This window comes from Capra hircus, chromosome 15, assembly GCF_001704415.2.
Source record: "Capra hircus breed San Clemente chromosome 15, ASM170441v1, whole genome shotgun sequence".
Taxonomy (NCBI): domain Eukaryota; kingdom Metazoa; phylum Chordata; class Mammalia; order Artiodactyla; family Bovidae; genus Capra; species Capra hircus.
This window is the reverse complement of record NC_030822.1, coordinates 32,880,714-32,894,826: the sequence shown is the minus strand read 5'-3', so window position 1 is coordinate 32,894,826 and position 14,113 is coordinate 32,880,714. Positions and strand designations below refer to the sequence as shown.

The window sequence follows — 14,113 nt, the reverse complement described above, 5'->3', positions numbered from 1 at the left end:
GTCCTATCATTTTACTCCCTGTGCTCTAAATTTCCTGAAAGTTCAGCTCAAATTACCATTTGGATCCTTCCACCACAGCCAAGAGCAATAGGTCACACAAATATCCACAACTGCATGGGATCTGCCTATGAACTGTGGACAAAAGCAAGTTCTAAGATAAGGGATTTGTGAATAACCCAATAATAGATCAATTAATGCAGAATGGAAGAAAGAGATTTGTGACACTAATCTGACATAAAATTAATCCTCAGATTCCCGCAAGTTAAATGAACAGCTCAGAATTCACCTTCTGTTATCATGTCATCATTTATGTTACCAATGACAGAGGGTATTTCCTGAGTTGATCCTAAGTAAACCTAAATAAAATTGGATAATAATAAATAGTAATTGTATTAATCTGAAGGTGCCACTGGTTTTTAATATATACAAAATTTATACTTTAATTTGTGAACATATCCACCTAGGAGGTGCTGTGTTAAGGGTTGCAGCGGAGGGGAAAGTGAAAGCGAAAGTTGCTCAGTCATGTCCAACTCTTTACGACCCCATGGATTATACAGACCATGGAATTCTCCAGGTCAGAATACTGGAGTGGGTAGCCTGTTCCTTCTCCAGGGTATCTTCCCAACCCAGGAATCAAACTGGGGTTTCCTGTACTGCAGGCAGATTCTTTCCCAAATGAGCTATCAGAGAAGCCCCACAGTGAAGGAGAACTGGATTATGAAATTTAGGGTGTCTTCATTCAACTATTATTTTGTTCTTCATTCATCGATCACTCTTGGGAGAAAAAAAAAAGAAATTTGTGAAATTATCAAAACACTGAGAATGAATGAGATTCTTGAGGAAATGTGTCTTGGATTAGGAAAAAGAAAAGCAGTAGCCAGGAGATAATTAACACAATAAACAGAAAATTTTAATTCTTTGTAAAAAGGAGCCAAAGGGTCACAGAATGGATTAAAAAGAAGATTTTTGGAGAAACAGGAAGGGGCTTCAACTGCACAACCTCAAATCTTGTCACTATGGCATATCAGAAGAGAACAAGGTTTTCTTGATAATCTAATTCTGCCAACCCCACACTTAACAAATGTTCCATATCTAGCACAGCCCATTTTCAATACAGGTGGTGTATGACCCCTGAAAGTGTGTAAGCCAAATAGGCCAGAATTTGATGTTAGGTTCATTTCCAGCATACCCTAGGGGAACTCCGGAGAAGGCAATGGCACCCCACTCCAGTACTCTTGCATAGAAAATCCCATGGACAGAGGAGCCTGGTGGGCTGCCGTCTATGCGGTCGCACAGAGTCAGGTATGACTGAGCAACTTCCCTTTCACTTTTCGCTTTCATGCATTGGAGAAGGAAATGGCAACCCACTCCAGTGTTCTAGCCTGGAGAATCTCAGGGACGGGGGAGCCTGGTGGGCTGCTGTCTATGAGGTTGCACAGAGTCGGACACGACTGAAGAGACTTAGCAGCAGCAGCAGCAAGGAAACTCACCAAGCCTCTCCCTTCTTTTTTAAACATGGCCTTATTGTTTTTATTAAAATTCCTTAAAAGTTATAGGAGGGAAGAGAGCTGGGGAAAGGGGCAAAATAGGTGAAGGGGATTAAGAGGTACAAACTACTAGGTATAAAGTAAGATATAAGGATATAGTCTTATTTTATAATAACTTTGTATGGAGTATAATCCATAAAAAATACCAAATTACTATGAATTTGAGTTGAGCTATTTCGAATCCAAAAAGATGATGCTGTAAAAGTGCTGCACTCAATATGCCAGCAAATTTGGAAACTTCAGCAGTGGCCACAGGACTGGAAAAGGTCAGTTTTCATTCCAATCTCAAAGAAAGGCAATGCCAAAGAATGTTCAAACTGTAGCACAATTGCACTCATCTCACACACTAGCAAGGTAATGCTCAAAATCCTCTAAGCTAGGCTTCGATAGTACGTGAACCAAAAACTTCGAGATGTTCAAGCTGGATTTAGAAAAGGCAGAGGAACCAGAGATCAATTTGCCAACATCCATTGGATTATAAAAAAAGCAAGAGAATTCCAGAAAAACACCCACTTGTTCGTTGACCACACTAAAGCCTTTGACTGTACGGATCACAACAAACTGTAGAAAATTCTTCAAAAGATGGGAATACTAGACCATCTTACCTGCCTCCTGAGAAACCTGTATGCAGGTCAAGAAGCAACAGTTAAAACTAGACGTGGAACAATGGACTGAATCAACTTTGGGAAAGGAGTACGTCAAAGCTGTATATAGTCACCCTGCTTATTTAACTTATATGCCGAGTACATCATGTGAAATGCCAGACTGTATGAAGCCCAAGCTGGAATCAAGATTGCTGGGAGAAATATCAACAACCTCAGATATGCAGATGATAATACTTTCATGGCATAAATTTAAGAGGAACTAATGAGCCTTTTGATGAACGTGAAAGAGGAGAATGAAAAAGCTGGCTTAAAACTCAACATTCAAAAAACAAAGATCATGGCATCGGGTCCTTCGTGGAAAATAGATGGGGAAAGTGGAAACAGTGGTAGGGAATGCTCAGTGAATGCAGTGAGGGAATGATTCCTGTAAAGCAATGGATTATAAGGGCATCCAAAGACCCAGACGGATATTCTCTGGCCAAAGCAGAGATAGATCCCATATACTTAAGTGCTCTTAGTGACCTGGTGAGAATCAAGCATCTCTTCATTTAACTTTCTGAGTACTTAATATGACATTCAGCCTAGGAATTTATCATTACTGGATGTTGATTAGAAGACAATGTCCTGGGATTGTACTCAGATCCTCCAAATACAAAACGATCTCAAGCTCTAATAGCTGAGTCAGGTGAAAGCTGTAGTTTTCTCCTCCTTTCATGAACTTAAGAATTTCTTTCTTTTTACCTTAGCTAAAATGTTTCTCTTATCTACCAACAAGGTAAAAAATAATGTGCTGTGTGAAAGCACATATACAAAATACACTACCAATGGAATGACAATAATAATCAGGGCAAAGGGATGACGATGATGAGCATTTAGAGAGTGCTTTACGTAGTGAAGGGCTTCTCTGGTAGCTCAGCTGGTAAAGAATCTGCCTGCAATGCAGGAAACCACGGTTCAATTCCTGGGTTGGGAAGATCCACTGGAGAAGTGATAGGATACCCACTCCAGTATTCTTGGGATTCCATTGTGGCTCACCTGGTAAAGAATCCACCTACAATGCGGGAGACCTCAGTTCGACCCCGGGTTGGGAAGATCCCCTGGAGAAGGGAAAGGCTATCCACTCCAGTATTCTGGCCTGGAGAATTACATAGACTATACAGTCCATGGGTTCTCAAAGAGTTAGACACAACTGAGCGATTTTCAGTTTCACTTACTTAGTGAAGAGTGTTAACAAACATCACTTTTTTCAATATTAGAAGACACTGACTGCAAGTAACGGGCAAAAATAGTATAGCATTTATATTTAGAAAGAAAGAAATCCTAAATCTATTTCACTCATTTATTTTCTCCTGGAGGAGGAAATGGCAATACTCCAGTATCCTTGCCGGTGAAATCCCATGGATAGAGGAGGCTAGTGGGCCTCTGGGGTCCATGGGGTCCAAAGGGTTGTAAAGAATTGGACATGGCTGAGCAACCAAGCACCCACCCAGCCATGGGAAATTTAAACTATCCCCCAACATGCTGCATTTGTTTTGAGGACACATTGGCTAATGTATACTCATCCCTGGAAGAGTTAATAATACAAAGTAAAAGCTGAGAAAAGGAAAAATAATAAATGAAAAGCATAAATAAATGTCTTATTTGACAGATATCTGGTCAGTGTCTTTCTATCTATCTGCTGAGACTGAAAAAGTCACAAATTTCTGGAGACCTCAACTGCCTTCCAAAGATGATCCCTTCCCAGTCCTTCGATAACATCTCCTTCTTCCAGCCTCCTGCTTTCCTGATGATTGGCATCCCAGGCCTAGAGGCCATTCATGGCTGGATCTCCATCCCCTTCTCCTCCATGTACACTGTGGCCCTTGCTGGAAACTGCCTGATCCTCTTGGCTGTGAGGAGGACCCCCAGCCTGCACCAGCCCATGTACTACTTCCTGTCCATGCTGGCCCTCACCGACGTGGGCCTCACCTTGGCCACAATGCCCACCACGCTGGCTGTGCTCTGGTTTGACCGTCGGCTCATCGGCTTCAATGCCTGTCTGGTCCAGATGTTCTTCCTCCACTCCTTCTCTGTAGTAGAGTCCTCGGTGCTCCTGGCCATGTCGTTTGACCGCTTTGTGGCCATCTCCAACCCCCTGCACTATGCCTCTGTCCTCACGAACACTGTCATCATCAGGATTGGGCTGGCCATTGTGGCTCGTGCTACCCTGTCTCTCTTCCCAGTGCCCTTCCTGCTTAAACGTCTGAACTTCTGCCCTAATAAGACCATTTTGTCCCATTCATTCTGCTTCCATCCTGACGTGATGAGAAGAGCCTGTGCTGACATCACCATAAATATCCTCTATGGGCTCTGGGTGGTTGTGTCCACTGCAGGCATAGATTCCCTGCTCATCGTCCTGTCCTACACTTTCATCCTATGCACGGTCCTCGGTCTGGCCTCTCCCAGGGAGCGTAGCCGGGCCCTCAACACTTGTGTTTCTCATATTTTAGCCGTTCTGGTTTTCTTCATCCCAGTCGTAGGTGTGTCCATGATCCACCGTTTTGGGAGACACCTGCCCCCCGTAGTACACGCCCTTGTTGCCTATGTGTACCTGGTGGTGCCCCCTGTGCTCAACCCCATCATCTACAGTGTCAAGTCCAAGCCCATCAGGGAGGTCATGCTCAGGGTGCTGAGGAGGAGATGCCAGAGTTGACGATGCCAGATGCCTCCAAGATTGGGGGCCTTGAAGAAAGTTTGGCAAATCAAAATTTCAACTCCTGGATAGATCAAGTCCCACCATAGCACTGTTTTGGGCATCTGGGAAAGGAGATGATTGATAATCATGGGAAACTTTCATTTATTTATTTATTCTCTCATTATTTCACATACATTTTTTCAATGCTAACTTTTTTCTGGTCCTATGCTAAGTACAAGGAATACAGAAATGATTTACAAATGGTCTTTCCCTTCAAACATCTCACCTATGAATATACATAAAAATTACACATAGAAAAATGTTTAAGTAAGTGTACATGCTCAGCTGTGTCTGATTCTGCAACCCTGTGGATTATAGCCCAGCAGGCACAGTGGTAAAGAACCCTCCTGCCAATGTCAGAGACATGGGTTCAAGCCCTAGATTGGGAAGATCCCCTAGAAAAGGATGGCAACCCACTCCAGTATTCTTACCTGGAGAATCCCATGGACAGAGGAACCTGGTTTGTCATAGATTTTCTTCCAAGGAACAAGTGTCTTTTAATTCTGTGGCTGCAGTCACCACCTGCAGTGATTTTGGAGCCCAAGAAAATAAAGTGTGCCCCCGTTTCCATTTTTTCCCCATCTATTTGCCATGAAGTGATGGGACAGGATTCCATGATCTAAGTTTTTTCAATGCTGAGTTTTAAACCAGCTTTCTGCCATTAGGGTGGTGTCATCTGCATATCTGGGATTGTTGACATTTCTCCCAGCAATCTTGGTTCCAGCTCGTGATTCATCTAGCCCAGCATTTCGCATGATGTACTCTTCACAAGTTAAATAAGCAGGGTGACAATATATAGCCTTGATGTACTCCTTTCCCAATTTGGAACCAGTCCGTTGTTTCATGTCCAGTTCTCTTTCTTCTTGACCTACACACATATTTCCAAGGAGGCAGGTAAGGTGGTCTGGTAGTCCCTCTCAAAACCGACATCCTGTTATGCATCTGACAAATGGGTCAAATGATTATTTTCAAGTGTATAAGTGCTCTCTCTAAAACCCAAGGATGACTAATAGGTTCTGTGCCTCTTTGGAGGAAGTAGGAAGAACAAGGTGAAATAATTTTCCCTTTACCTTGGAGAGGGTAGGCTGACAGGACACAGAGCTTCACTGATGCGTCTGGCTGCCTAATATTTGAGCGCCTATTCTCCCGCTCTATGATGTGCAAATGTCTTTTTTTATATATAATTATTTTAATGATGGCCTTAGCCTATGGGTAACCAGAATTGTGGTTGGGCCAGCCCTTGGGTTTCTTATTATTTTTCAAGATTTTTTAAAGGTTTTTTTAAATTTGTTACAATATTGTTTCTGCTTTATGCTTTGGCATTTTGGGCCACAATGCAAGTGAGATCTTAGCTCCCCAACCAGGGATCGAACCCACACCCCCTACGTTGGAAAGTAAAGTCTTAACCGCTGGACCACTAGGGAAGTCCCCTATGTACATATGTTTTATGAGGATATTCAGAGGATTTACCACTTTCTGGTCTCTTCTCCAAAACCTTGGCCAGTGATCTTAATATCCATGTCCAAATATCATGCTCCTTCAGTTTTTGAAAATTCTTTTGGTGAAAAGCATTTTTCCTTCTGTGACATAGGCATTCCTTTTTTCCTCATGACCTACTTCTGAGTGTTCAGTTTAGTTATTGGTCACAAGTAATGTCATCTCCTTGTTGGCTAACTCTGCCTCTTTCCAGCAAAGAGAAAGGTATTCTTTTTAAAATGATGTGTACAGCATAGATGGGCCCCTGAAGCATCAAAACTTGTTGAAAGCATGTTTTACAGAGGGCTGGGGTAGATTACCAGAGAGTCTCTACATTCCGGAGAGTTCTAATGGCCCATGTCTCTAATTGACCAGGGTTTCCCTTTCTCCTGAAAGCTCCCTTCAGCCTCCTCCATCTTTCTTACCGTCTCATCACATGTTCCCATCCCAGGGGTGAAGCACAACAGAAAAAACTTTCTCTGTGGCCTAAAGCCTGATATCCCTAGAGATGGGCTGCATTCCCCTGAAGCAGCAAAAGAGGAGTGTCTTGGCTGCAGAGTCTTCCCCGGTTTATGTAAGAAGTGGCACAACAAAGCAGCCTGGGGAAGTAGCCAGGGTAAGTAGCCATGGCCCAGACTCAGAGCCTTCTCTATGTCCAGAGTCCTGGAGGACACTTCTGTTATCTCCCCCTCTCCTCCTTCAAAATAAGAGTCAAGTGGAGATAAGTGACAGAAGGCAGAGGTAGCAGAGAAATATGGAGACAGGAGTGCTAAGTACCCTCAGTGGTAGTTTCATATTCTGTGTAAGGGAAAGATCAAGGATAATCTTTTCCTGTGGCTCCTGGATTAGCTCAGAGAAGGCCTCAAAATCCTAAGCTCTGTTTCTAAGACTGATGTCTATATTGGTGATCCAGAGTGGTAATGGTTAAGGGTACCAAAATCTCTTCTGGGCTACCATTCTAGAAAAAAAGAAAGATGCATGCTTGGCAACACGCAAGCATAGTATGCAAATTACTCTGGTGACTTTCACTCATTCACTTGTTCATCACAGCAACCAAATTCCCAAGATATACCATACATTGTGCTGAGTAGAGCCTTATGAATATAAATCAGAATTGCTGTTCTTGGGAGGCTCAAGCTAGCTGAGACGAGAAAGAAGTCAGAAATCGCCAGGTAAATGACTGAATGATTGAATGGGGTTTCTAAGAGATGTGAATGAAGAAACAGAAGGGAGGAAAAGAATGGTTGGGCATGTGGAGGGTTGTTTAGCTAAAACAAAAGCGTAGGAGCATGAGCACCTTAAGGGAAGGAGAATCAGAGGGGAAAAAACAATAAAAGGAAAAGGTAGGGAAGTGAAAAACAAATCTATCTTAGGAACACTGGGTCTTGCAATCATAGAATGCCAGAATTACAAAGAGAGATAATCTGTCTCAGCTCCTGAGGAAATTGAGGATCACAAGGAGAAACTGACAGATTTTTAGTAAGCTTGGTACCTAGTATAGTCTGTGGCAAACGGCGCAGTTTACTTGGAACAACAAGGTATTATGTGACAAACAGAATTAAGATTAGATCATTCAATGCTGTATCCTCACTAGAAACTTGATTTCTCCAAACGTCAGTGTCTTTCATTGATATATGTGGACAAAGTTAGATATATCCCACCATGTGGCTTCAGAGTGGAGGGAATTCATTGTTTATCGTAACTTGACTAATTTCTAATCTGTGCAATACATAACCAGCACAACTCAATGATATAGCGGCATAACTCTAATTCTCTACATTAAAATAAACTGGAGTGCATTGTATCTGCTGTATGCTGTGTGATAGCGCTACTCCACCAATTACAAAGCATGGAGACAGAACCGAGGGTCTCTGCTCCTGTGCTTGCCCCAGAGATTCTGAAGCCTTGAAGGGATGTACACCTAAGTGACAGTACAGAGCTCCAGCCAAAGGCACTGGTGGACTGGCCTAGAGAGTGATTAAGAAGTTCAGTGGTGTAGGGATACACCAATTTCAGTGTGGAATGGAAAACTGAACTGATTGAAGTAGCTTGAGAAATCTGCCAGGAGAGGAGGTGGTCATTTAGGTAAGAGAAATGAGACCAGCCAAGCATCCACCCTAAGAAACTGTAAAAGAAATGATGAGATTATGAACTATAGAATTAGGGACTGAATGATAGGAAGGAGAGCAGAGATGTAAGGCATATTGGGCAGATAGAGGAAGTTGATGAAAGGACATCTATTAGCGCTTTTTTTTTTTTTTTTGCTTTATTTTACTTTACAATACTGTATTGGTTTTGCCATACATTGACATGAATCCACCACGGGGATGATCCAGAGAGATGATATGGGGTAGGAGGTGGGAGGGGGGTTCAGGATTGGAAACTCATGTACACCCGTGGCGGATTCATCTATTAGCTTTAATTCTAGGCAATAGTAAGGTTGTAAGTACACACATGTCTGTGAAGGCCCCCATCACACTTCTTAAAGCAATATGGATAGACCCAAATACTTGAGATTCATTGTTGACCTTAATTCTTTTTGTAAATTTATTTTCAAAAATTTAACAAGACCCTTCATTGGGCATTTCTTTTATGCCCAGTCATCCATGAATAAAACATGTTTTCAATTTTATAATGCATTAATGCCTAGGATAAGACCTCAACTACCTTCCTCTTTAAAATCAGCCCTTTTCCCAATATTTAGAGGATAGGGGAATAGTAGTTTTCTTTTCCTTCCTCTCCTTTCATTGAGTTTACAGGCTTGATTATTTATTTTGTCATTTATTTATTCAAATGAGCAAATATTGACTGAAAATCTGCTCTGTTCCAGGCACTGCACAAGGCAAGAGCTCTGTGTCAGCAAACACAACCATATGGCTGTTGTATTCCCGGCTCTTACAGTCTCAGTGAGAGAGAACAAAAGATTTCAAGGAAAGAAGCAATCATAAAATTTTAAAATATGTGGAGTGGTATCAAAGAAACTAAGTATGTGTAGGGTGAGGATAATGGGTTTGGTATATGGCTCTTGGCACCTACTTAATGAGGGTCAACCCGGAGAAAATGATATTTAAGATCTAAGGACAGAGGAGTGACCCAGGAGAAAGCAAACAGAGGGATGAAGGATGAGCAGGAAAGCCCCAAAGTGAAGCAGTAACTTGGCTTTTTTAATAAACTGAAATAAGGTCTGTGTGGTTAAAGAATACTGAGCAAGAGGTTTTCTGTTCTATGATAAGGGTGGAGAGTTAGGCAGGTGGGGTTGAGAGGGACAAACTGGGAGCTTGGGACTGACATATACACGCTACTATATATAAAATAGATAACTAGTAAGGGCCTGCTATATAGCACAAGGAACTCTACTCACTCTGTAATCATCTATGTGGGAAAAGAATCTTAAAAATGAGTGTATATATATGTATGTGTATAACTGATTCACTTTGCTATATACCTGAAACTAACACAACATTGTAAATCAACTATACCCCAATTTTTAAAAAATGTTTGAAATGATAGGGGTCAGTATCACCATATAACATCATATCACAAGCATTTTATCAGACTGCACTTAGGAATGATTGAGAGATTTTAAGCAGGGGAGTAGCATAAATAAGCCACTTCTCTGAATCTCAGTTACATTATCCCTAAAGTAGGGATAGTAATCCCTTCAGAGTCTATATCACAAGATAATTGTGAAGATTAAAGGAATAATATACAGGGAAAGATTTAAAGAAATACATATCACACAATAATAACAAAAATCATGCCTGTGGTGCTTTGTGCTTAAGACAGTTTTCAAATACTTTCTCTCATTTGAAGAAGTCGCAGGAAAGAATATTGGATTTGGAGTCAGAGAGACTCGGATTTAATGTGAAGGACTACAACATAGGAGCAGTTCACTCAGAGGCCAGCCACTAGAGTTGAGTCTCAGTTTTCTCATCTGTATAATGGGAGGGGGGAGGTGGCCTTGTCCAAAGTCTCTGCTGGTTCTGAGATGGAGAAATTCAGTCAAAAATTCTTATGCACAAATCAATCCATTTATTATGCTCAAAATGTTTTGTATAAGAGTCAAAAGCAAGAAAAACATGGCACCTTAGGAATGCCTGGTTTCAGGAAGTGTAAGGCCATCTCCATGGGGGAATAAAGCAGCCAGTCACTCTTTCAGACCCTCTCTCTATCAGACTGCATAAGCTCTCCCCCTTGCCTCTCCCTGGGTATCTGATTCAATTGTCCTCTCTCTCCAAACAGGCATTCTTCTTATATCCCAATGCACATAACAATACATCCTCAGTTTGGGCAACAAGTAGACAATGATCAGATTCTCTGAATTCTAATCACTATTTCCCTACAGAGAAATGTCCTTAGCTCATACCTGGGCTCAACATTAGGGATGGTAAACTTTTGCAAGATAAAATTATGTCATAGTGACATGACTTATAGGGCCCGATATTGTGGATGAGGGGGAACAGCCTTAAAAAGAAATTCATGACATTGATAATGAAATGAGAATTTCATGCTAGGCAATACACTAGCATACTACATGAAATATAATAGGGGGTTTGCAAAGACTTAACTTGTTATTATCATTAGGTTTTAGACATGTTGGTAAAAAATACAACCAGTTACTTGATTGTACTGGGACTCGATTAGGTATGGGACTTGATTTTTAGAATTCAGATTCAGTATTAGATTTTCCTTTACGATTATTCTGGATCCTTTCTGGAGACCTGATCTGTAAACTAAAGATGCTCCCTTCGTGGTCCTTTGCCAACATCTGCTTCTTCCAGCCTCCTGCTTTCCTGATGATTGGCATCCCAGGCCTGGAGGGCATTCATGGCTGGATCTCCATCCCTTTCTCCTCCATGTACACTGCGGCCCTCACTGGAAACTGCCTGATCCTCTTGGCTGTGAGGAGGACCCCCAGCCTGCACCAGCCCATGTACTACTTCCTGTCCATGCTGGCCCTCACCGACGTGGGCCTCACCTTGGCCACAATGCCCATCACGCTGGCTGTGCTCTGGTTTGACCATCGGCTCATCAGCTTCAACGCCTGTCTGGTCCAGATGTTCTTCCTCCACTTCTTCTCTGTGGTGGAGTCCTCGGTGCTCCTGGCCATGTCGTTTGAGCATTTTGTGGCCATCTCCAACCCCCTGCGCTATGCCTCTGTCCTCACGAACAATGTCATCATCAGGATTGGGCTGGCCACTGTGGCCCGTGCTACTTTGGGCCTCTTCGTTGTGCCGTTTTTGATTAAGTGTCTAAACTTCTGCCCTGGCAATAATGTCCTGTCTCACTCATTCTGTTTCCATCCTGACGTGATGAGAAGAGCCTGTGCTGACATCAGCATCAAATACACTATGGGCTCTGGGTGATTGTGTCCACTGGGGGCATGGATTCCCTGCTCATCGTCCTACCCTACACTTTCATCCTGTGCATGGTCCTGAGTCTAGCCTCTCCCAGGGAGTGCATCCAGGCCCTCAGCACCTGTGCCTCCCATGTCCTGGCTGTCTTTGTCTTCTTTATTTCAGGTGTCACCATGTCCATGATCCACCATTTTGGGAGGCACCTTCCTGCTGTGGTACGCGCCCTTGTTTCCTACGTATATCTGGTGGTGCCCCCTGCGCTCAACCCCGTCATCAATAGTGTCAAGTCCAAGCCTATCAGGGAGGCCATGCTCAGGATGCTAAGGGAGAAAGACAGAGGCTGACGTAATTATGACATGTTACAGAGTCTGGTGAAAGTGCTGCACTCAATATACCAGCAAATTTGGAAAACCCAGCAGTGGCCACAGGACTGGAAAAGGTCAGTTTTCATTCCAATCCCAAAGACAGGCAATGCCAAACAATACTCACACTACTGCACAATTGCACTCATCTCACATGCTAGTAAAGTAATGCTCAAAATTCTCCAAGCCAGGCTTCAGCAATATGTGAACTTCCAGGTGTTCAAGCTGGTTTTAGAAAAGGCAGAGAAACCAGAGATCAAATTGCCAACATCCGCTGGATCATGGAAAAAGCAAGAGAGTTCCAGAAAAACATCTATTTCTGCTTTATTGACTATGCCAAAGCCTTTGACTATGTGGATCACAATAAACGGTGGAAAATTCTGAAAGAGATGGGAATACTAGACCACCTGACCTGCCTCTCCTGAAATCTATATACAGGTCAGGAAGCAACAGTTAGAACTGGACATGGAACAACAGAATGGTACCAAATAGGAAAAGGAGTATGTCAAGGCTGTATATTGTCACCCTGCTTATTTAACTTATATGCAGAGTACATCATGAGAAACCCTGGGCTGGAAGAAGCACAAGCTGGAATCAAGATTACCAGGAGAAATATCAATAACCCCAGATATGCAGATGACACCACCCTTATGGCAGAAAGTGAAGGGGAACTCAAAAGCCTCTTGATGAAAGTGAAAGAGGAGAGTGAAAAAGTTGGCTTAAAGTTCAACATTCAGAAAACTAAGATCATGGCATCTGGTCCCATCACTTCATGGCAAATAGATGGGCAAACAGTGGAAACAGTGTCAGACTTTATTTGTTGGGGCTCCAAAATCACTGCAGATGGTGACTGCAGCCATGAAATCAAAAGACGCTTACTCCTTGGAAGAAAAGTTATGACCAACTTAGATAGCATACTGAAAAGCAGAGACATTACTTTGCCAACAAAGTCCGTCTAGTCAAGGCTACGGTTTTTCCAGTGGTCATGTATGGATGTGAGAGTTGGACTGTGAAGAAAGCTGAGCGCAGAAGAATTGATGCTTTTGAACTGTGGTGTTGGAGAAGACTCTTGAGAGTCCCTTGGACTGCAAGGAGATCCAACCAGTCCATTCTAAAGGAGATCAGTCCTGGGATTTCTTTGGGAGGAATGATGCTAAACCTGAAACTCCAGTACTTTGGCCACCCCATGCGAAGAGTTGACTCATTGGAAAAGACTGATGTTGGGAGGGATTGGGGGCAGGAGGAGAAGGGGACGACTGAGGATGAGATGGCTGGATGGCATCACTGACTTGATGGACATGAGTTTGAGTGAACTCTGGGAGTTGGTGATGGACAGGGAGGCCTGGCGTGCTGTGATTCATGGGGTTGCAAAGAGTCAGACATGACTGAGCAACTGAACTGAACTGAACAGAGTCTGGATACCACAAAAGACGCTTTCTGTAGCCTCATAGGATCCTGCTACCCTCAGCAAGCACTGACAATTCCTAGCCTGTGCTCATGCAGTGGGATGACAGTGAGGCTTCTTCATGATACAAATGGACATTCGCCATTTACTTTGTACCTGAAGCAGTGCTGGGGAGCAAAGGCTAAGAAATGTTTTAATCATGGTCCTTTCTTTCTAGGAGTTCACAATATTATGCCAGGATAAAGGTATGTAAATACACAATCAGAGTATAGATTTAAACATACCATAATAAAATTTAGTGCAAGAGATCACAAGAACAATAAATCCGTACATGCTAGAACTTTCCTAGGAAGATCAGACAAACCTCCACAAAGGGGAGAAGGCTTTTTATTTCATCTTGGAAACTGTATAGGGTTTTTCTAGGCAAAGTATGAATTAAGGAAGAGGAAAATCTAAAAGAAAAAACAACATGAAAAAGTCATCTTTAATTTTTTCATAAATTTTTATTGAACAAGTGAATAAATGTGTTAATCATGTGATATGGTGCCACCTGCCTAAGCAGTAACTCTTCCTGTAACCCCTCTCAGGAGTGTCTTTTTCTTCAAGAGGCTCACTTGCCTGACAGAT

General features: G+C 42.6%; 2 protein-coding genes across 2 annotated transcripts; both read left to right on the top strand.

The window, feature by feature from the left end:
• On the top strand, positions 3,882–4,844 carry LOC102173107 (olfactory receptor 51I2-like). Its single transcript, XM_005689935.3, has one exon. It carries the CDS (start codon positions 3,882–3,884, stop codon positions 4,842–4,844), a length of 963 nt encoding a protein of 320 aa, XP_005689992.2.
• LOC102184454 (olfactory receptor 51I2-like) lies at positions 11,102–12,063 on the top strand. The gene is given in 2 exon segments (XM_013969700.2): positions 11,102–11,702; positions 11,705–12,063. Coding segments are annotated over 2 exon segments (960 nt in total).